The 21,375-nt window shown below is 54.8% G+C and overlaps 1 protein-coding gene across 1 annotated transcript in view; it reads left to right on the top strand.

The window, feature by feature from the left end:
- Positions 1–21,375, top strand: part of CPAMD8 (C3 and PZP-like, alpha-2-macroglobulin domain containing 8) — a 78,351-nt gene that overhangs the window by 55,560 nt on the left and 1,416 nt on the right. The window contains exons 24-39 of the mRNA XM_012664244.1: positions 869–1,167; positions 1,841–2,066; positions 3,714–3,890; positions 7,451–7,532; positions 10,180–10,336; positions 10,473–10,547; positions 15,557–15,722; positions 16,615–16,701; positions 16,806–16,942; positions 17,282–17,437; positions 17,525–17,587; positions 18,335–18,552; positions 19,478–19,565; positions 20,260–20,334; positions 21,028–21,133; positions 21,224–21,334. Of these exons, the coding sequence (XP_012519698.1) occupies positions 869–1,167; positions 1,841–2,066; positions 3,714–3,890; positions 7,451–7,532; positions 10,180–10,336; positions 10,473–10,547; positions 15,557–15,722; positions 16,615–16,701; positions 16,806–16,942; positions 17,282–17,437; positions 17,525–17,587; positions 18,335–18,552; positions 19,478–19,565; positions 20,260–20,334; positions 21,028–21,133; positions 21,224–21,334 (2,223 nt within the window). The remainder of the gene's footprint in view (positions 1–868; positions 1,168–1,840; positions 2,067–3,713; positions 3,891–7,450; positions 7,533–10,179; positions 10,337–10,472; positions 10,548–15,556; positions 15,723–16,614; positions 16,702–16,805; positions 16,943–17,281; positions 17,438–17,524; positions 17,588–18,334; positions 18,553–19,477; positions 19,566–20,259; positions 20,335–21,027; positions 21,134–21,223; positions 21,335–21,375) is intronic.

Genomic DNA, 21,375 nt, shown 5'->3' with positions numbered 1-21,375 from the left:
TATGAGCGAGAACATGCAATATTTACCTTTCTGTGCTTGGCGTATTTCGCTTAACACGATGTACTCCATCCAGTTCCATCCGCGTTGCCGCACATGACACGATTCCCTTGATTTTCATGGCCTATAGTATTCTACTACGTATCTATACTGCGTTTTCTTCATCCGTTCATCCGGCGGCGGACACTTAGGTTAATTCCAGGTCTTGGCTGCTGTGATTGGTGCTTCAATAAACACGGGCGTGCAGGTATCCCTTCCATACACTGATCTCTTTTCCTTCGGGTAAATACCCAGTAGCGGGATTGCCGGATCACATGGTAGCTCTAGTTTTGGTTTTTTTAGAAGTCTCCATACCATTTCTGTGCTAATTTAGATTTCCACCAACAGCATAGAGTTCATTTTCTTGACATCTTCACCAGCATCTGTTATGTTCTGCCTTTTTAATATCTTTTAGTATTAAAAATTGGCTTTTGAATAGCTAATCTAATGGAGTAAGATGACATCTTATTGTGATTTCGATTTGCATTTCCCTGATGATTAGCGATGTTGAGCATTTTTCATGTACCTGTTGCCTATTTGCATGTCTTGTTTTTTGTTTTTGTTTTTGTTTTTTGGTGGAGCGCAGTGGCGTCATCACAGCTCACTGCAGCCTCGAACTCTGGGCTCTAGGGATCCTCCTGCCTCAGGCTCCTGAGTAGCTGGGACTACAGGCATGCACCACCACGCCTGGCTAATTTTTCTATTTTTCACCATTCCATCACGCGTGCCTCCTGTGTGGCCTTTGCGGCCCCAGTGCTCACCTCCGGGCCCCAGGAGGGAGGGCAGGGGTCACGTCTAGCCCTCAATTCCCTGTCTCGTCTCCTCCCTCCAGAGAGAGCCCACATCTCCACGCCCAACAAATACGAGTTCCAGTACTTGCAGCGGCCGCTGCGCCTCACCCGTTTCGACGTGGCCGTGCGAGCCCACAACGACGCCCGTGTGGCCTTGTCTTCTGGGCCCCAGGACACGGCAGGCATGATCGAGATCGTGCTCGGGGGGCACCAGAACACCAGGTCGTGGATCTCCACCAGCAAGATGGGCGAGCCCGTGGCCAGCGTGCACACAGCCAAGATCCTCTCCTGGGATGAGTTCAGAACATTCTGGATCAGCTGGCATGACGGGCTTATCCAGGTACGGGGGGACTGGCTGGGGCGGGCACGGAAATCTCATATTCCTCCGGTATTTGCTGCTTCCCGTGCTGTGCCAGGCTCTGATCGGGGGCGGGGAGGAGTCAGGGGAAACACAGGGCACCACCCCTGGTTGCTCTCAGTCTGTCTGGAGTCGTTTACCCCCCAAAATTAGCTAGAGCTGCGGCAGAGGAGGCGCCCAGAGATCTGGGAACACAGAGGGGTGGTAGGTGGTCAGGGAGAAAGAAAGAGTGGATATGAGCAGGTGAAGTGGCAGCTGGGGGCTCTTTCTGGGGCTAAACAAAAGGAATGTGGAATAGGACTGGCTAGCACAGCTTCCTAGAGGAGGGCTATAATCAAAGTGGGTTTTGAAGTGTGAATAGGAGTTCAGTAGGTAAAACAGGGATCACAGGATGTTCCAGGCAGAGGGAACAGCGTGTACAAAGGTCCAAAGATTCCAAGGAACCTGGTGACTTTGGGACCCACAGACACCATGCTTCTATCTCTGTTGGCCATTTAATGGATGGGGCTACCTCTAATTTCTCTCACCTCTGACTCCTTGATACTATGAGCATGGCCAAGGCCTCTGACCATGGCCCTGTGGCCAGTGTCACTGCTGCCTGAGTGCCGTTGTGTGCTTCTCGCCAGCGTCCAGCAGCCTTGGTCTCTTTTCTCAGGTGGGCCACGGTGCAGAGCCATCCAACGAGTCTGTCATTATGGCCTGGACCCTCCCGAGGCCACCAGAGGTCCAGTTCATTGGTTTCTCCACTGGCTGGGGCTCCATGGGCGAATTCCGAATCTGGAAGAAGATGGAGGTGGATGAGAGCTACAGTGAGGCCTTCACCCTGGGGGTTCCACATGGTGCCATTCCTGGTTCCGAGCGGGCCACCGCCTCCATCATAGGTGGGTCCACCTCGCAGCCTGGCTTGGGGAGGGCAGGGGCCGGGAGCCAAGGTCAACTTCAGGCTCGGTCTCAAGCTGGCTTTGCTGGGGATCTGTGGCCCTGGGGTCTCTACCCACTCACCTGACATGCAGCTTCTAGCGCTTTCTCTATGTCCGGCCATGTGCCGAGTGCTGAGGCAGCCCCAGAGCTGACCCCAACTATGCCCTTGAGGAACTACCAGTCTGGCAAGATGGCGTGTCTAGACCCACCCAGTCCAAGCCCTGTGTGGAGGTCAGAGTGGGGTGACCCCTAGGGACCTGAGCTGAACCCTCGAAAGGTGGTGGGCCAGGGAAGGGACCCAAGAAAGCCAAAACCCAGGTGAAGTCAGCTGAGGGGAAGAGAGAGCCCTGGTGGTCCTGGTGAGAGGGGGCGGCTTCCCGAGCCGTCGCTGAGCAGGGGTGAGAGGCTGTGACTGGGAGGTTTGGGAGCAGCCTCGGGAGTCTCTGGGGTTGGAAATGTCTCCAGTAGCCCAGGCACAGGAGTGGAAAGTAGGGGCTGTGTCACGATCCAGCCTTGGGTGTCAGGCAGACGGGTGGTGAGAGTTTGGGGTGGGCCCAAATGCGGGAGGAGAGGGCAAGAGGCCAGAAGGGGTGGATGGACCCAAACGAGGGAGTCTCGGGTCTCTCTGACATCAGAGGGTAGCGGCTCTGGGGCCCAGGTAGGTTGGCAGTTGCGGCCAGATCAGAGGATGTTGGAGTTTACAATTCTGAGGCATGAGAGCAAGCGAGAGGCATCTATGGCAGGGGGTACCCAGATGGAGATGAGGGGCATAGAAGAGGAGACAGATGGGCAGGGACAGAGAGGAGGTGAAGGCTGGGACCCGTGTGCCAGTGCCTGGGTGGAGAAGAAGCTGGGAAACCCAGAGAAGGGTGGTGAGAAAGTAGTCCGGCAGTCCTCAAGATAGGAGGAGGCTGCAGGGACAATGGCAGCCTCAGTGAGGCATGAGGAGAGGACAAGAGAGAAGGGAGGCATGTTCAAAGGACATTGAGGGTCCCAGAGGGCCCATCAACAATGTTTGGGACAGGGAGGCCAAGAAGAGGCAGACAGAATACCAAGGGGATGAGAGAGAACAGGAAACCAGAAATTTATGAGAGAGAGAGAACTTTTTTAAATGTACCAACAATACATCCATATGGAAGGAAACTTTTTAAAAATTGAAAATACTTATGGTTAAAGAGAAAATCACATTTTGTATTGGAAATTCAAAAAATATTTAGACTAGAACAAGAATAGCTGTATTGACATACCAACATTTGTGGGATGCAGCTAACGTCGTACTTAGGGGACAATGCATAGCCTTAAATGCACCTATTTAAAAAGCCAGAAAGAAAAAAGCATTCAACAGAATGAAAAGCTAGAGAAAGAACATCTAAGTTAAAACTAAAGAAGACAGAAGGAGTCATGTAGGAGAAGGTCACCAACGCTGGGACACCAGGTGGTTTAAGTGAGCAGAAGGTGCAATCTGGTTCCAAAGGACAGAACCAGCAGTCAGAGGTTGGGTGGCCAGTGTGAGAGCACAGGTGGGCTCCCATCTCTGAGAAAAGTTGTTTCTGTGCTCTACTAGGCTGGGGCAGCCCCATGCCCAACCTTCTTCTCCTTCCCACCAGGAGACGTCATGGGGCCAACTCTGAACCATCTCAACAACCTCCTGCGGCTGCCCTTTGGCTGTGGAGAGCAAAACATGATCCACTTTGCTCCCAACGTCTTTGTCTTGAAGTATCTTCAGAAAACCCGGCAGCTCAGCCTTGAGGTGGAGAGAGAGACCACTGACTACCTGGTACAAGGTATTGGGGAAACATTGCCAGGGGGAAGTGGGGAGGGAAGGAGGGAGGCTCAATCCTCAGCGGGAGGACCACACTGAGAGCTGCCCACACACCAGGCGCAGAGATCAGGAGGAAGTGGACAAAAAGACCATTCAAAGTGGCCCTGATCTGTCACTCTCTACAGAAGTCTGGCACCATGACTGTTAGGATAAGACTCCAACTTCTGATGCTCAGACACAGGGAGAGGAACAGCATCTTTTAAAAATGTAGATTTTTTTTAGAAAAAGAACAAGAGTAGCATTATTTAGAAAAGAAAAAAGAAAAAAATTCTGTATTAACTCCCCCACCTCATTTATTGTTGGTTCTGAGATTACTCCAACCCCCCGCCCACCGTCTAGTAGTACAGATTAGCTTTGCCACTCTCGGTGCCTTATAATGCGGCATCCTAGAGCGTTCCCCCAATCCTGACCTGTGTGTGTAAGATTCGTCCGCTGGGTCCTGTGGAGCTGTGGTCAGCTCACCCCCACTGCCCTGTGGAGGGACCATAGTTAGCGTATCTGTTGACAAGCATTTATTTGAGCAGTGTCCAATTCAGGGCTTTTAGAAGGGTGCTGTCGTGAATCATCCTGTTCATGTCCTTGGTGAAAATACGTCCAAGTTTCTGTGGAATACATAAAGAGGAGTGGAATCGCTGGGTCTCAGGGTGTGTTCAGTTTGTCGTCATTTTCAAGGCTACACTATTTGTCCATCACAGATTTTTATGGAGCACAATGTTCTGAACTCACTCCTTGGACATATTGGGGGTATTTCCAGTTCTTCTTTCCTCCAATGACAGAGCACCAAACATCTTCAGAGATAAATAAAACAGCACTGAACGTCTCCAGAGATAATTAACACAGCACTGAACATCTTCAGAGATAAATAACACAGCACTGAACGTCCTCAGAGATAACTGAATGTCTTCAGAGATAATTAACACAGCACTGAACATCTTCAGAGATAAATAACACAGCACTGAACGTCCTCAGAGATAAATAACACAGCACTGAACGTCTTCAGAGATAATTGACACAGCATTGAACGTCTTCAGAGATAAATAACCCAGCACCGAACGTCTTGAGAGATAAATAACACAGCACTGAACGTCTTCAGAGATAATTAACACAGCACTGAACGTCTTGAGAGATAAATAACACAGCACTGAACGTCTTCAGAGATAATTAACACAGCACTGAACGTCTTCAGAGATAAATAACACAACATTGAACATCTTTATAGATAATTAATGCAGCACTGAATACCTTCAGAAATAAATAACATAGTACTGAACATCTTTAGAGATAAATAATCAAACACCAAAGATCTTCAGAAATAATTAATGCAGCACCGAACACCTTCAGAGATAACACAACATTGAACATTTTCAGAAATAATTAACACAGCACTGAACATCTTCAGAATTAAATAATGCAGCACTGAACATCTTTCATTATCATGTGTGGAGGGCAGGGCCTCTGGGTGCCTTGCCTGTCCCCTCTGCACGTCTTAGCCCCATGGGAGGATCGGCGAGGCTGGAGCCTTACCTCTGTCATGGTCACCCTCTCTATGTCCTCAGATAGGACCTGTTCTTCTCAGTGTCTCAGTTTCCAATCTGGGTCACAAGGAAGTTAAGTCAGTTGACATGAAAGTCTTGGGGCCTCCTAGGGTTTGCTTCTGGCCCTGGGCTGGAGCTGTCGTGTAAAGAGTTGGAATGTGAGGGGCAGCCAGGTAAGTCCGGTTGCTGCCCAAGGGAGATGAGATGCCACAGGCACGACCTTGGAAATTTCTGCCATCGGGAAGGACCTGTGCCCAGCTCCTCAGATAATGCCAGCCCCTCTCAGATGGAGAAGCTGAGTCATATGGGCACACTGCAATTCCTGGGGCTGGTGTGAGGTTCCTGACTCCTGGCAGTTAAGGTTCACACAGTGTCTCTGCTCTGAGATCTCCAAAGGGGATCTTGACTCATCCATTCTCATGAATGGGAAAAGGAAAAGGAGAAAAATGTACAATAAAGAATGTGCGACTCTCAGATGGAGAAAGAAACAGGGGTTGCTACAGGCTCAAATCCAGCTTCATGAAGGCTGACCCCAGACTGCCAGGAAGGCCAAGTCCACTCAGGCTGGGGCCTGGGGGCTCGAGTTGGCATGCGTGAGGGTCTGGGAGGTGGGTGGTCACTGGCCGCCCTGGCGAATGCATCCGTGCTCAGGGCCTTAAACGCCTGGAGCATTTATTAATAATAAGCCCTGCTCGTGAGCGACAGCCTGTCTCTCCCAGGACAGCTGGCCCCTGCATCCAGCCAGCCAGCTGGCAGTTCAGACTCGACAAACCGCAAATCAGCCCACTCCATCTTTCCCCCAAACCTGCTTGTATTAGTTTCTTGGGTTAAAACAATAGAATTTTTTTTTTAATGAGACGGGGTCTCACTGTGTTGCCCAGGCTGGAGCGCAGTGGTGTCATCATAGCTTCCTGTAGCCTCGAACTCCTGCGCTCAAGCGACCCTCCTGCCTCAGCCTCCCGAGTAGCTGGGACTACAGGCGCGCACCACCATGCCTGGCTAATTTTTAATTTTTTTTTTTTTTTTTTTGGTAGAGACGGGGTCTTGATATGTTGCCAAGGCTGGTCTCAAACTCCTGGGCTCAAGTGATCCTCCCGCCTGGACCTCCCAGAAGCACGAGCCACCACACTCAGTCCCCTTCTTTTGTCTTATCAGGACGCCAGTCGTTGGATCTAGGGCCCACCCTAATCCAGTGTGACCTCGTCTTAAGATCCTTACCATAATTACGTCTGCAAAGATGCTTACACGGTCCCATTTTGAGGTTCCAGGTGGATGTTCTTCTTGCCACTTTTCTCTGTGGACACGACCCCGTCCTGCCAGAGGCTCAGACCGCAGACCTCGGTGGCTTTGGACCCTTCCTCCCCCCCCTCACACCCCGTGTCCGGCTGAGCAGCCCTGCCTACCTCACGGAACCGCTCCCCGCCTCTGACAACACCCCTGCGTCCAAGCCCATCACTGCTCACCCACGGGGGTCCCCCCCAGCTTCCTGTCCAGACCCTACAGTCCACCCACTGCATATGTCCCCTCACACCTTCCCCGGCTCACACATCTCCCATGGCTGCCTGCTGCCCTTGCAGTGAAGCCAAACTCACAGCCCACCTGGCGGCCTCTCCCCAGCCCCCAGTCCCCTGTTCCAGCCACTCTGGCATGTCTGTTCTGCAAGCTCACCAAACTAGCTCTAGCTGGTGGGGAGGCCCCCACCCTGGGGACAGAGGGTGCTGCCTCAGGATGGTGCCTTTCACGGACCACCCGGGCACGACTGAGGGCCAGTGTGTGACCAGGAGTCACAAAGGCATGTCAGCAAACAAGGAATGAAAGAATTGGGGGTTATGGCCACCCCAGATGTGTGGGCCAGTTCCAGAGACCCCAGACTTGGTGTGGCATCTTTTGGAGGTCTGGGGTGGGGGACGGCAGAGCAGTGTAGGACCCCGTCAGCAGGCCTGGGCCGGCCACTCAGCAGGACAAAGTCCCCTCTGCTCACCCGCAGGCTACCAGCGCCAGCTGACCTACAAGCACCAGGACGGCTCCTACAGCGCGTTCGGGGAGCGCGACGCATCGGGGAGCATGTGGTGAGTCCCCCGCCCGGGCGCGGCCGCGGAGGCTCCGCTATGCCACGGCCTCGCACCCACTACAGCGTGGCCGGACGCTGGGGGCCCGATCCCTGGGTGACAGGGAACCTGGCTGGGAAATGAAAATCATGGTGGTCCCAGCCCCGGGAGTGCAGGGGGACCATGTAGCGGGGTCAGGGTGTGAGGTAGAGCAGGTGATTATTATGGGTACTGTTCCCACTGTTGTGGTTACCACGGTGACCAGGAGCCAGTCCCCTGCTCTCTGGCCCATCTGAACCCAGGCATGGGGGTGACCCCGAGCAGGAGGAGATGGGCAGAGAGAGCGTCAGAGGTCAGACCACCCCCTCGAGGCTGGGGTGAGGGGAATCTGGGAGAAGCGGCCTGGGGTCTCAGTTCCCTGGCTGTGGGGGCTGAGCAGGGCAAGGCGGGCCCAGTGGGAAGGTGGGCATTCTTAGGTCCTGTCCCCTGGGCTCCTCAGGCCACAGCAATTTTGGCATCATCTTGGGGCTTACCTGAGCCCGTGGGTCACCCTGCACCTCCTGTTCCCGTCTTACTCCTCCTTGGAGATCACCCCCCGGCAGCCCCTGCAGCCGCTGTGGGCACGGAAACCGCCCCTAGTCTGGCAGAGTGTCCGCCGCACAGCCGCGGTGCCGGCAGCCCCCAAGAGGTCCCCACTGGCCAGGATTAGCGAGTGGGACCCACCGGGCACCCTCCCATCGTGCGCGCGCGCTCAGCATCTTTCAGGACTAAACGCTCAGCGTGAGCAAAAAATCAGATTCTGCCGTGGTCGTGAAATGTGATGCCGAGCAGCTTCCCTGTCCCCTCTCACCCTGGGACATGTCCCTGTTGGTCTCCAAACATGGACATCTTCCTGGAGACCCTGTAGGACAAGGGTGCAGTAAGCACGAGGCAGCCACCTGAGGCTGGGCAAACCCAGGCTCTGTCTTGTGTGAGCCGTGTGGCCTTAGACCTGATGCTCAACCTCTCTGAGCCTGTTTCTCGCCATCCAGACCCAGAGCCGCGGGAAGAGCACGTGGCTCACTCAGCAGTGCTGTCCTGTTGGCGCCTCCCCTAACCACTTGCCTGAGAGGTCCAAGATCCAGCCTGGAAGCCTTAAAATTGGGATCTGTTATAGACCTGTTATATCCAGTGCACATTGATTCATTCATTCATTCAACAGTGAGTGCTTACTATGCGCTAGGCCCCGTTCTTAGTCCTGGGGAACAAGGAAAGCATGATCCCTGCTTCCAGGCACTCATTGCCCAGTGGGGGAGAGCAACCCTGTACAAGATGCAATAGCTAGCTACTGCTGTATAACAAGTCACCCCAAAACATAGCCCTTTAAAATAATAGACATTTATTATCTCAGTTCCTGTGGATGGGGAAGTCAGGAGCAACTTAGCTGGGTGTTTCTGGGCTAGGATCTTTCCTGAAGTTGCAATCAAAGTGTCGTCTGCGTCTGTAATCATCTGAAGGCTCAGCTGGGGCTGGAAGATTTGTTTCCAAGTCAGCTCACTCACATGGCTGTTGGCAGGAGGCCTCGGTTTCTCACCACATGGACTTCTCCATGGGGCTGCTTGAGCGTCCTCACAACATGGCGGCTGGCTTCCTTTCAGAGCGAGTGATCCAAGAGAAAAAGCAAAGAGGATGCCACAGTGCCTTTCGTCATCTGGTCCCACAAGTCACACGCTCACTTCCTTAGAAGCGAGTTGCTAAGTGCACTCTAGACACAAGGAGAGGAGAATTAGGCTCCACCTCTTAAAAGGAGGTATCAAGGCATGTGTGGACATGTATTAAAATGACTACACCAGGTATATATATATAATTTCTTGCATCTATAAAACAAACAAGGCAGGGCATAGAGCGTGATGGAAGAACACATTTATATGGGGTAGTTGGGAAAAGTTTCCTGGAGGAGGTGAGGGAGGAATCGTGAAAATCCAAGGGAAGAGTGTTCCAGGCAGAGGGAACAGCCAGTGCAAAGGCCCTGGGGCAGGACTGAGCTTGACGAGTTTGAGCCACTGCAGGGAGGCCAGTGTGGCTGGAGCAGCGCACGCCAGGAGGACAGTGCCCAGGCACAAGGGAGGACACAGGCCAGACAGAGAAGGCGAGGAGTTTGGATTTGGCTCCCAGTGGAACAGGATGAGGCTAGAGGGCTGGGAGCAGAGAGCATGGCCAAAGTCCACATCTCATGGCGGGCCCCGTGTGTGCACCCTCAAGGGTGCTTAATGGCAGATTGAACATCCTAAATCGGAAAACCCCAAATCCAAAATGCTCCAAAATCCAAAACCTTTTGAGTGCCGACTTGATGCTCCAACATTCTTTTCCAGAATGTCGCAGCGTTGGAATCACAGTGTGCCCTTCTTTCGCTTAGCAATACGCACTTCGGGTCCCTCCACGGCCTTGCGTGCCTCGAGAACTCATTTCTCTCTGTCACTGAGTATCGTCCCACCTACGGGAGCGCCGCGGCACGTTTATCCTGGTTGTGATCGAAACATGGCAATTAGAGAACGGCATAGCGGAATGTGGGAATTCCAAGTTCGCGGCGCACGGGTGGCCAAGTTCCACCTTGCTGCACGGCCCGTCAACACACGCAGTGTGAGACCCTATTCTGCGACCTCTCAGCCCCTGCCTCGTCCTCTTCCAGGCTCACAGCCTTCGTCCTGAAGTCCTTTGCCCAGGCTCGAAGCTTCATCTTCGTTGACCCTTGGGAGCTGCAGGCCGCCAAGGCCTGGATCATCCACCAGCAGCGGGAGGACGGCTCCTTCCCGGCCGTGGGCAGGGTCCTGAACAAAGACATCCAGGCGAGTGGCCCCTCGGCCTCCTTCCGGGCCCCCAGCCCTGCTCTGCCTGTTCCCGTCCCTGAAGCTGCCTGGGGGAAATGGGGGGCGGTGGGCTGTCCCCTCCGGCTCGGGGTGAAGCCTGTGAGTCTCTTTGCAGGGCGGGATCCATGGCACAGTCCCCCTGACGGCCTACGTGGTGGCTGCGCTCCTGGAGACAGGCGCGGCCCTGGAGGTGAGCGCAGGTGGGCCCCGGAGTCTCGGGGCCGGAGGCTGGAAGGCAGAGAGTGGGCGGTCACTCCACTTACAGCAGGGTTTATTTCTTCCTCGTTGAACTCCCTCCACTCATTAAGGAGACTTTTTTGTGTTTTCATAAAAAATGGTCACGTGACGTCCAACTTCTTGCAGCCTGCGCAGAGGAGGGAAAGATTCTCATGGTATTCGTGGTGGGGGCAGAATGGGAGGAAATCAGGCACATGTTGGGGGGGCCACCCTGAGTAAAAGGTCTTCTAAGGACTGTCCGCAGACCCCAGGCTTTGTTAAGAAAATCATTTCAGGCCAGGCGTGGTGGCTCACACCTGTAATCCCAGCACCGTGGGAGGCCGAGGCAAGAGGATTGCTTGAGGCCAGGAGTTCAAGACCAGCCTGGGCAACATAGCAAGACCCTGTGTCTACAAAAAAATTAAAAAATTAGCTGAGCATGGTGGTGCATGCCTATAGTCCCAGCTACTCAGGAGGCTGAGGCAGGAGGATCGCTTAAGCCCGGGACTTAGAGGTTACAGTGAGCTATGATCGCGCCCTTGCACTTCACCCTGGCAACAGATTGAGACCCTGTCTCTAAGAAAAAATAGAAGAGAGAATCGTTTTGGGCTAATTCAGCTTCCTGGCTACCAACCTGAGGGCTGGCATCAGGGAGCCCTATACAAAATGTTGGGCTCATAAATGTTTTTGGGCAGAGGAGGGTAGAATGTTCAGAGACAGTCAGTACTGGACCCAGTTGGGCCTTAGGTGGTCCAAGATGCTTGAGGGCCACAGTTGCTTCTACAAGGCTGTCCTGGGTTGGGGGTGGCATGGTTCCCACAGGGAGGGCACCCACAGTGGATCTCAGCCCACGGTGGGAAGGAGCCGGCCATCTCTAACACCTGCATTGGATCTACAGCCTCTGATGACAATTCATGAGGTGTGACACCTCTCAGATTTCTTGGCCTCACAGTCCAGATTTAACTCCTGGGTCTAGGATTTGCTGTGACTTAATTAAGACCCTCTGCGTCTCATGCACAATGCCCAGAGGGCCCCTTGCCCTGTGCTGTGGGCTGAATCTGTTCTTCTCCTGCCCCAAATTCATATGCTAAAGTCCTAACGCCCATCTCTGCTGGAGTTTCTGTAACAAAATACCACAGACTGGGTGGCTTCAACAACAGACATTTATTTTTCACAGTTCTAGAGGCTGAGAAGTCCAAGATCAAGACGCAGGCATATTTGGTTCTTGGTGAGGGCTCTCTTCTTGGCTTATGGACAGACACCTTCTCACCGTGTGCCCACGTGGCATTCCTTAGGCATGCAGGCAGAGAGCAGTCTTCCTTGTCTCTTCCTCTTCTTATAAGAACACTAATCCCATTAAAGAGGTCCACCCTCATGACCTCATCTAAACCTGTCTCCCAAAGGCTCCAACTCCTAATACCATTGAATTAGGGGTTAGAGCTTCAACATATAAATTCTAGGGATACAGAAATATTCCATAACACCCTCAGTACCTCGGAAGTCATTCCCAAAATCTCCCATGGAAGTGGTCAAACATGTCAAGTCAGCTGGGTGTGGTGGCTCACACCTGTAATCCCAGCACTTTGGGAGGCTAAGGTGGGAGGATTGCTTGAGGCCAGGAGTTCAAGACCAGCCTGAGCAACATGGTGAGAACCCACCTCTACTTAAAATAGAAACATTCATCAGGCATGGTGGTGCACACCTGTAGTCCCAGCTACTTGGGAGGCTGAGGCAGGAAGATAGCTTGAGCCCATGAGTTTGAGGTTGCAGTGGGCTGTGGTGATGCCACTGATGCCATTGCACTCTAGCCCGGGTGACAGAGCAAGACCCTGTAAAAAAAAAAAAAAAAAAAGTCAAGTCATCTCCCAAGAGTATTTTTCTGAAGATTTCTCTGGCAGAGTTCTTGATAGTTGCCCTGCCCCCACCCTTCTTGGAGAACTTCCTACAGTGATTTACTGAGAAAGGGTATTGGAAGGCAAATTTTTTGAGGCCTTGCGTGTCTGAAAATATTCTCATTCTGCCCCTATACTTGCATGATAGTTGTGCTGGGTATACAATTCCAGGCGGGAAATTACTTTCCTGTAGAATACTAGATGATGTTCCAGCATCTTCTAGTTTCCAATGTTCCATTGAGAAGTCTGCTGTCATTCTGAGCAACTTATCCTTTGTATGTGGCCTACTCTTCTGGAAGTTTTCAGATCTTCTCTTTGTCCACTGTGATCTGTACTTTCATGACACATATGTTGAGGTGAGGCTTTTTTTCACTTACTATGCTGGGGGCCTTCAGGGGTCCCTTTTCAGGGCTAATATTTATAGGTGCTGTGAAGAAAATCAAAACAGATATTGTGAGAGTAACTAAGGGTCACTGGCTCAGCGAAAGTGGTCAGGGACGGGCTCTCCGAGGAGGTGGCATTTCCCCTTGTGATAAAATGTAAGCTCCAGGAGGGCTAGTGTTTTTGTCCCTTTTGTTACTATTATGTATTTAGCACCTAGAATGTTGCCTTGCACAGAGTAGGTGCTCAATAAATATGTTTTGAATGAATGAAAAAGTTGAGAACTAAATAATGAGAAGGAAGCCTGAGGAAGGGTGTTTTCAGTAGAAGGAACAGCACGTGCAAAGGCCCTGAGGTGGACCAAACTTAGCCCATTTGAGGAAGAGCAAGGGGGCTGGTATGGCTGGAATGGATAAGTGATGGGGAGATTGGGAGGAAAGGAGGTCAGAGGGATGACAGTGGCAGATTGCAGTAGGCCTTGTGGGAGGCGCCGAGAAGATGGAATTTATTCTTCATGGTGGCGGCAGAGAGCGTGCTATGTGAGATGGGGAAAATGGTGTCCCATGGACATGCCTCCTTCCCACCATTTGAGTTCCCCAGTTCCCTTCAGAGGATTCACTGGGGATGGGCTGTTTCTGCCCCTTCCCAGAGACGACGTTGGCGTGTACATGAGCACGTATGTAGCGCACACTGCCCTTCACTGCGCATGTATTGCTAAGCAGCATCCCAGATGCCGTTCCCAGCGTGTGTCTTCACCGTGTTCCATGCTATCACCATGCCTTTGAGTTCACTGTGGTTTCCGCTGCGGGGTGTGTAGGCTGTCTGCAGCGTTTGGCCATTGCAGACAGCACCTACGCAGGGAACGTCCTTGTGTGCGTGGCTGTGTCCAGAACTATCACTTCTTAAAGTCAAGCTGCCTTGAGTCTTCGATGAGCGTTCGACACGCCGTCCACCTCCCTCCCATCCCCCGGGGTGACCTCCCTCCCCCCAGGAATCTTTCTCTGCCTTCTTCACATCCCTCCAACCTGTTTGTCTTCTAAACGCAAAGACGTTCCCTGAAGGGCAGCAGTTGGCACTCCCTGCTTGGGTCTCTGAGACTGTCCCTGTAGGAGACAAACCCCTCTGTCTTAGTTGCCTAGCGCTGCCATAACGGATTGCCACAAACTGGGTGGCTTAAAAGAACAGAAATGTATTTTCACAGCTTTGGAGACCAGAGGTTCAAAATCAAGGTGTTGGCAGGGCCTCACCCCCTCCAAAGGCTCTGGGGGTCCAGGTGGTCCTTGGCTTGTGGCCACATCACTCCAATCTCTGCCTCTGACTTCACATGACCTTTTCTCTCCCCTTCTCTTCTCTTATGAAGACACTTGACATTGAATTTAGGGCTTCCCTAATTCGCAATGATCTCATTTTAATATCTTTTTTTGTTGTTGTTTGTTTGTTTGTTTTTTGAGGCAGGATCTCGCTCTGTCACCCAGACTGGAGTGCAGTGGCACGGTCATAGCTCACTGCAACCTCCAACTCCTGGGCTGAAGCGATCCTCCTGCCTCAGCCTCCCACATAGCTGGGACTCCAGGCATGCGCTGCCATGCCTGGCTGATTTTTAAATTCTTTTTTTTTTTTTAAGAGACAGGATCTTGCTATGTTGCCCAGGCTGGTCTTGAACTCCTGGCCTCAAATGATCCTCCCACCTCGGCTTCCCAAGGTGGTGGGATTATAGGCGTGAGCCACCACACCTAGCCTCATCTCAAGATTCTTAACTTAATTACATCTGCAAAGATGCTTTTTCTAAATAAGATCACACTTATAGGTTCCAGGGAACATATCTTGTCGTGGAGGGAGGGGAAGCAGGCACCATTCAACCTACTACACTTGCACCAAGTATGTGGGTCCTTCCGAGTGTGGTGTGGTCTCGACAGCATCCTTGAGACCCTGGTCCAATTGCCTGGAGTAACCCCCCTGCCCCAGGCAATGGGCTTCTGTGGGCCAGGCCTGGGGTCTGATTAATCTGCCCTGTTCATCCCTGGCATATGCCCCGGGTGGCACATCACAATGCTGCACCTTGGGTACAGTTCCCATGCTTTGTCCTGGTCTAAGGATCGACAGCTTTGGAAGGCGTTCTTTCTGTGATCACATTTACCAAAGCGGGGGGAGAGGGGGGCCGCCAGAACACCTTTGCTCATCTCCTAAATTGATTCATGCTCCTGGTCACTCATTTCTTCCATTTCATCAATATTATTGGGCAGCTTCTCTGAACCAAGCCCATTGCTAGAACATGGACTCGGTCCCCGTCTTCCAGCAGCTCACATTCCCAGGGTGTGAGCAGGGTGGGTGAGCTTCTCCAAGGAGGTGACGAGGCCTGGAGGATGAGGAGGGCCTGGGCAGGGCGGTGTTGGAAGCCAGATGTCTTTACAAAGACCTGACCATGGGGCATGGTGAGACAGGGTGGCCAGGGCTCTGCCCACTTCCCCCAGTATATCTGTGTTAATCTGTTGTGTACTCAGGTGTTCTGGCCAGACCTCATCTGGGGCTCGAACTTAAAAGAATGGAGATGGAGTTTGAAAGCTGAGTCTGCAGGAAGTGGGAGCCACAGATGGTTGCAAAGCAAGAGACAATGAGCTATCCAGGCCTCTCCCCAGGGAAGCCTGTGTGTGGTGGGTTGGATGATGATAGGGCAGCCTCCCAGGGTTCCCCTTCCCACTCCACCCTGCAGGAGGAGAGGGGCGCCATTGCCAAGGCGAGGCACTTTCTGGAGTCCAGCATGCACCTGGCCACGGACCCCTACAGCTGTGCCCTGACAGCCTATGTGCTGACCCTGCTCCGCAGCCCGGCAGCCCTCGAGGTGCTGCGCAAGCTCCGCAGCCTGGCCATCACGCATGGTAGGTGACACCCTCCCGCCAACCCCTGAAGCCACAGTGCAGCCCCTTGTGGACCCAAATAAAAAAAAAGTTAAAGTCCAGGCACTGTTGCTCATGCCTGTAATCCCAGTACTTTGGGAGATGGAGGCTGGAGGATCATTTGAGCTGAGGAGTTTGAAACCAGCCTGGACAACATAGCAAGACCCCATCTCTAAAAAAAAAAGAATTAGCTTGGTGTGGTGCATGTGCCTATAGTCCCAGCTACTTAGGAGGCTAAGGCAGGAGGATGCCTTGAGCCCAGGCATTCAAGGCTCCAGTGAGCTATGATCGCACCACTGCACTCCAGCCTGGGCAACAGAGAAAGACCCTATCTCAAAAAAAAAAAAAATAGTAATAATGCAAAATTCTGAAACCACCCAATTGGATGAGTGATGGTGTCTATTCCAGACTAAATGTTTAGGCTCAAGGGTGAGGGGGGGATGTAGGGGGAGGGCTGGTTTCTGTCTGGGGTTGAGGGTCTTTACAGCCTATGGGAGCTCAGAATCCTTGGAGGCCCAGCAAGTGGGGAGTCACTGCCTGTACACTGAGTGGGAACATCTGGGGCCACTTCAGGACCCAGCCAGGAAGGAGGCCATTGATTGGTGATGTCTGCTGGGGCCACAAGAAGGAAGCCATTGATTAGTGATGTCTGCCAGGGTCATGGGAAGGGCTGGGGCTGCCATTGTTTGCAGATCTGAGATGGGGCTCTTAGGCTCTTCCTGTCCCAGCTGTCTTCCCCCTGGCACTCTCTTTCCACTGAGGTCCAGTCCCCCAATTTTTCTCCTCCTGAGACCACATGCACAGACACCCACCATGGGATGCCAGGCTGAGTCCTGGGTGGGGTTGTGGCCCCTGACCAATCCTGTCCTTGCAGATGGGGTCACCCACTGGAGCCCAACAAGTTCCTGGGACATGGACAAGGACGCATTTCTGAGCTACGGCGATGGGGTCTCTAAGTCAGGTACTGGCCACCGGCTCCCAGTGCCTGCCTTGGCCACTGTCTCCATGGCACTGGGTCCTGCGCCCCAGTGTCCAAAGGGCACCCGCTGGCCTCTTCTGTTGCAGTGGTCTCAGCCGAGGTGGAAATGACGGCCTACGCCCTTCTGACCTACACCGTCCTGGGCGACGTGGCTACTGCCCTGCCGGTGGTGAAGTGGCTGTCCCAGCAGCGGAACGCACTTGGGGGCTTCTCCTCCACTCAGGCGAGCCGGGCGGGGCCAGAGGAAGGGGCTGGGTGGGGTTGCCACCATCCAGGGCTCTGAGCTTGCCGGGCAGTCGGGCCCCTTTCCACCTGTAGACCCTGGAAGCATGGACCCCAAGAGAGGGCAGGGATGGGGGACAAGGGACAGTGCAGCTGGACCCTCCACAGGAACATAGCCCCTACCTCCGTGGACACGCCATCCTGGCTGTCTCAGAACCCCAGCTCTGTGGGTGTCTGCCATGTTCGGTCTCCATTCCAGCCCCACTGGTGGACAGGGGCCAGGGGACCTCTGGCCAACTTGCTCTCGGGGCTGATGGCAGCCTCCCCGCTCTGTCCCCAGGATACCTGTGTGGCTCTTCAGGCCTTGGCTGAGTATGCCATCTTGTCCTATGCCGGAGGCATCAACCTCACTGTCTCCCTGGCCTCCACCAACCTGGACTACCAGGAGACCTTCGAGCTGCACAGGACCAACCAGAAGGTTCTGCAGACAGCGGCGGTGTGTGTTCCCGCGACACGGCGTGGGCTGGGGTGGGTGTGTGTCGGCGGCGGGGTTGGCAGGCCTCACGGTGACTTCTCTCTCCAGATTCCCAGCCTCCCCACGGGGCTGTTTGTGAGCGCCAGGGGCGACGGCTGCTGCCTGATGCAGGTGAGGCTTCGGGGACCGCGGGGCAGTCTGGGGCTTGTCCTCCCCTGGCCCTCCGGCCACACACAGCGGCATTTGGAACCCCAGGGACCCCCAGAGGGCTCTGAGCTCAGCATCGGGCCAGACCGCAAGGCAGGCTTTAGGCCCCCCAGTATGCAGCCCACCATGCCCAAGGCAGGTGGCCAGGGGTCCCCTCAGGTGTGGGGGCTCGGGATCCCGCCGGGAAAATCCATTTGACCTTCAGTCCAGTGGTCTCTGCGCCTAAGCAGACCCTAAGCAACGGTTCAAGCTTATTCCCCCTGTGGCCTGGACAGGGACGCCCCCACCTGGACTCCCCTGGCTCTTGCCCTTCAGCCCAAACACCACCCACCACGTTCTGGGATTTAGCCCCCAACTGGGCTGGCGCAGGCAGGTCTCGTGGGTTCTGGCTGCCAATCAGAGCGCGAATTGCCAGCCTCAGCTTCCCCATCTCTGTAATGGGAGCCCAGACCGCGCAGTGCGTGGGAGAGAGAACCTGCACGCAGATGCAGTCTGAGCGCAGCTCCGCACCTGCACCCGCAGAATCGGGCTGATGCTGGCGCCTCCACCCCCTTCTGTGGTTTCAAGGCTAAAAGGAACAATGGTCGTCCCCAGAACTGTCATCGATGTCGTTGCCATCATAATTCTCGTCGTCCCCACCTCTCTCCTCCCCTGCCCAACACCCGTCGGGCAGGGATGGGGCTCCTAAGCCTCAGTTCTAACACCTTCCAGATCGATGTCACCTACAATGTGCCTGACCCGGTGGCCAAGCCGGCTTTCCAGCTGCTTGTCAACCTCCAGGAGCCTGAAGTTCAGGGGCGCCCACCCCCTGGGCCCGCCTCTGCCGCTGCCGAGGGCCCCCGAGGGGACCGGCGCCCAGCTGACGATGACGACCCAGCAGCAGACCAGCATCACCAGGAATACAAGGTGACGCTGGAGGTGTGCACCAGGTGAGGCCGCCTGTCCCACTGGCTGGCACCTGGGAGAGTGATTGATGTAGGCAGAGAATGGCCTCCCGGGACCAGGGGGAGCTTCCAGGCAGGGGTTCAGTGATGGTTTTTGAAATGAATGAAAGAAAAGCAAACGCTTTCCAATGGACACAGCAGATGCCAGTGGTGGTTGGGGCAGGAGGGCTGGGTGGGGACAGCTGTGCGTGGCCAGCGTGCTGGTCCCTACTCGATACACCAGCTCCAGGCCCCTTGGTTTCCTGGGGTGAGCCTGGTACCCAGCCACAGGGGGCCCTCATCCACAAAGAGGATGCTCGTTGCCATGGTGACAAGGATGCTCATCACCATGGTGATGATCTGACAGCCCAGAGGTGTGTGGGTCAGTGGTTTCCATGATACCTGTGATACCCACAGCCCATCAGAGCAGCCCAGGTATCTGCCCCGCCCACAGCCTGCGGGCTCCACTCTGAATGTCGGCTTCCCCTCCCTGTCCCCAGCGCCCTGCAGGAAGGGCCTGGCATGCAGCAGGCCCCAGTGAAAGCCCAGTCAGTCACTCCCACTATGTTTCAGAAGAAGAAACTGAAGCCTGGAACTCGGAAATGACTTGCCCAGGGTCTCCTGCCAGGGGGGCAGTGGCCGAGCACCTGGTCTGGAGCTGCCCTACAGGGCCACAGCCCCCCATCAACAGACCCGAGTCAGGCCTAGAACCCTCGGCAAAGCCCTTTCCTTCTGGCCTCAGTGTTCTAGCCGTAAAATGGGCTGAACTGACCAAGCCAAGAATGTTTGTGCCAACGGCCCACCGGCCAAGCCCAGGGCAGGTGTACCCAGGACATCAGCTGGGTGGTCTCCAGGGGGCAGAGAGGGGAGCCATGAATTCAGCCTTGGGGCTGGAGTTCTAGGGCCTCTCTCTCTCCCCTGTCATTGGAAGGTGGCTGCATGCGGGGTCCTCCAACATGGCTGTCCTTGAGGTGCCCCTGCTGTCGGGCTTCCGGGTGGACACCGAGAGTCTAGAGCAGGTAAGGTGATGCTGGTAGCAGGGGCCTGGCGGGGTCTCTGGACAGTGGGCACCCAGGGTCAGGCTGGCTGGCAGCTCAGCCCTTTGTAAAATATTGTGAGTTTTTTGTTCTTGTTTGTATTTGTTTTACCTTTCTGGACAAAGATGGGCCTATCTAGGAGCTGGTGGGGCAGGGGGAGGTGATGGGGAGGCTGAATTGAACACCAGAGGAGGGGAAGGGCCAATTCAGAGGCCCTGGGGATGGGAATAAGCTTTCGTATCAAAAACCAAAAAGAAGTCGCAGGCTGGGAAGGGAGGTTAAATGGTGCAGTGAGGTCCGAGCAGTTGGCAGGGCTCAGCCGGGTGCCTCGTGGGCCACAGAGAAGCCAGACCTGGTCCTGGGGCAGGATTGGGGGAGGCTGTAGGGAAGGACGCAGGTTCTCTGGACAGGGGTACCCAGCTTTTGAGCACCCTCTCCCAGGTGCTGGGGTCTGACAGGGCCTGGGGAGCACTGATCATCACCCCCTGGCCCCAGCCAGGTGCACACAGACCCTGGCCCATGGGGACTTGCTAGATGACCACAGGCAAGCTCCTGAACTTCTCAGAGCCTCGGCTTCCTCCTGGGCCTGGTCTGCCTCCCACTGACCAGTGTGGACGAGGAGATCCAGGAGGAGCAGAGGGGCTGAGCGGACCCTGACCTCTGGCTTCCTCTCCAGTTGCTCTTTGACAAGCACATTGGGATGAAGAGGTACGAGGTGGCTGGACGCAGAGTACTCTTCTACTTTGATGAGGTACAGCCGGCCAGGGCTGGTGGAGGAGGCTTCCCTGGTGCCCACGCTGGTGAGGGAACAGCGGTCACTGGTGCAGCTCCCCACAATCTCGTACCTTGAAAAAGACGCAGGGAGGATAAATTCCAGGCAGAGCTGACGCTGTGTGCCCCATACCTATCACTCTTGGTGGAAAAAGTGGGGAGAGGGATGTGGTGGAATATTATGCAGCCATGAGAAGGAATGAAGTACTGATCATGCTACAATGCGGATGAACCTCGAAACCAGGATGCTGAGAGAGACACGAAAGGCCACACAGTGTATGATTCCAGCCATAGAAGTGTCCAGAACAGGCCAATCTGGAGAGACAGGTTGAGAGCAGATTTGTGGCTGCCAGGGCTGGGGGGGAGGGGAATGGGGAGTGAGTGCTGATAGGGATGGGGTGTCCTTTTCCGGGAAGCGCATTATTCTGGAACTAGATAGAGGTGATGGCTGCGCAGTATTGTGAACGTGCCCCATGCCACAGGCACAGTGAGGAAGTGCCTGCGTGGGCAGCTCCAACTGAGGACCCCAAGAATTGAAAAGTGAGATCGGGTTTCCGTGTGTCAGGCCTCCTGGGTACCTCTAAATCAGCCAGTTCTGGGCCCATGCTTCGGGGCGTCAGGGAGCAGAGGGACCCACAGTGGCCCCAGCCGAGCGCGTCCGCTGTCCCCGCAGATCCCCAGCCGGTGCCTGACCTGCGTGAGGTTCGGGGCACTCCGCGAGTACGTGGTGGGCAGGACGTCGGCGCTGCCCGTGTCCGTGTATGACTACTACGAGCCCGGTAGGCCCGCGCCCCCCGCGCCCTGGCCCGGCCCTCGCCCTGTCACCCCTGCGCGGGTCGGTCATGCACCCGTCACCCCTCATCCCGCAGCCTTCGAGGCCACGCGCTTCTACAACGTCAGCGCGCACAGCCCGCTCGCCCGGGAGCTGTGCGCCGGGCCCGCCTGCAACGAGGTGGAGCGCGCCGCGGCCCGGGGCCCCGGTGAGTGTGGGGGACACCCCAAGCCCGCCACCGCACCTGCC

Source organism: Propithecus coquereli, unplaced genomic scaffold (assembly GCF_000956105.1).
Source record: "Propithecus coquereli isolate 6110/MARCELLA unplaced genomic scaffold, Pcoq_1.0 Scaffold877, whole genome shotgun sequence".
Taxonomy (NCBI): domain Eukaryota; kingdom Metazoa; phylum Chordata; class Mammalia; order Primates; family Indriidae; genus Propithecus; species Propithecus coquereli.
This window is presented reverse-complemented; position numbering and strand designations above follow the sequence as displayed.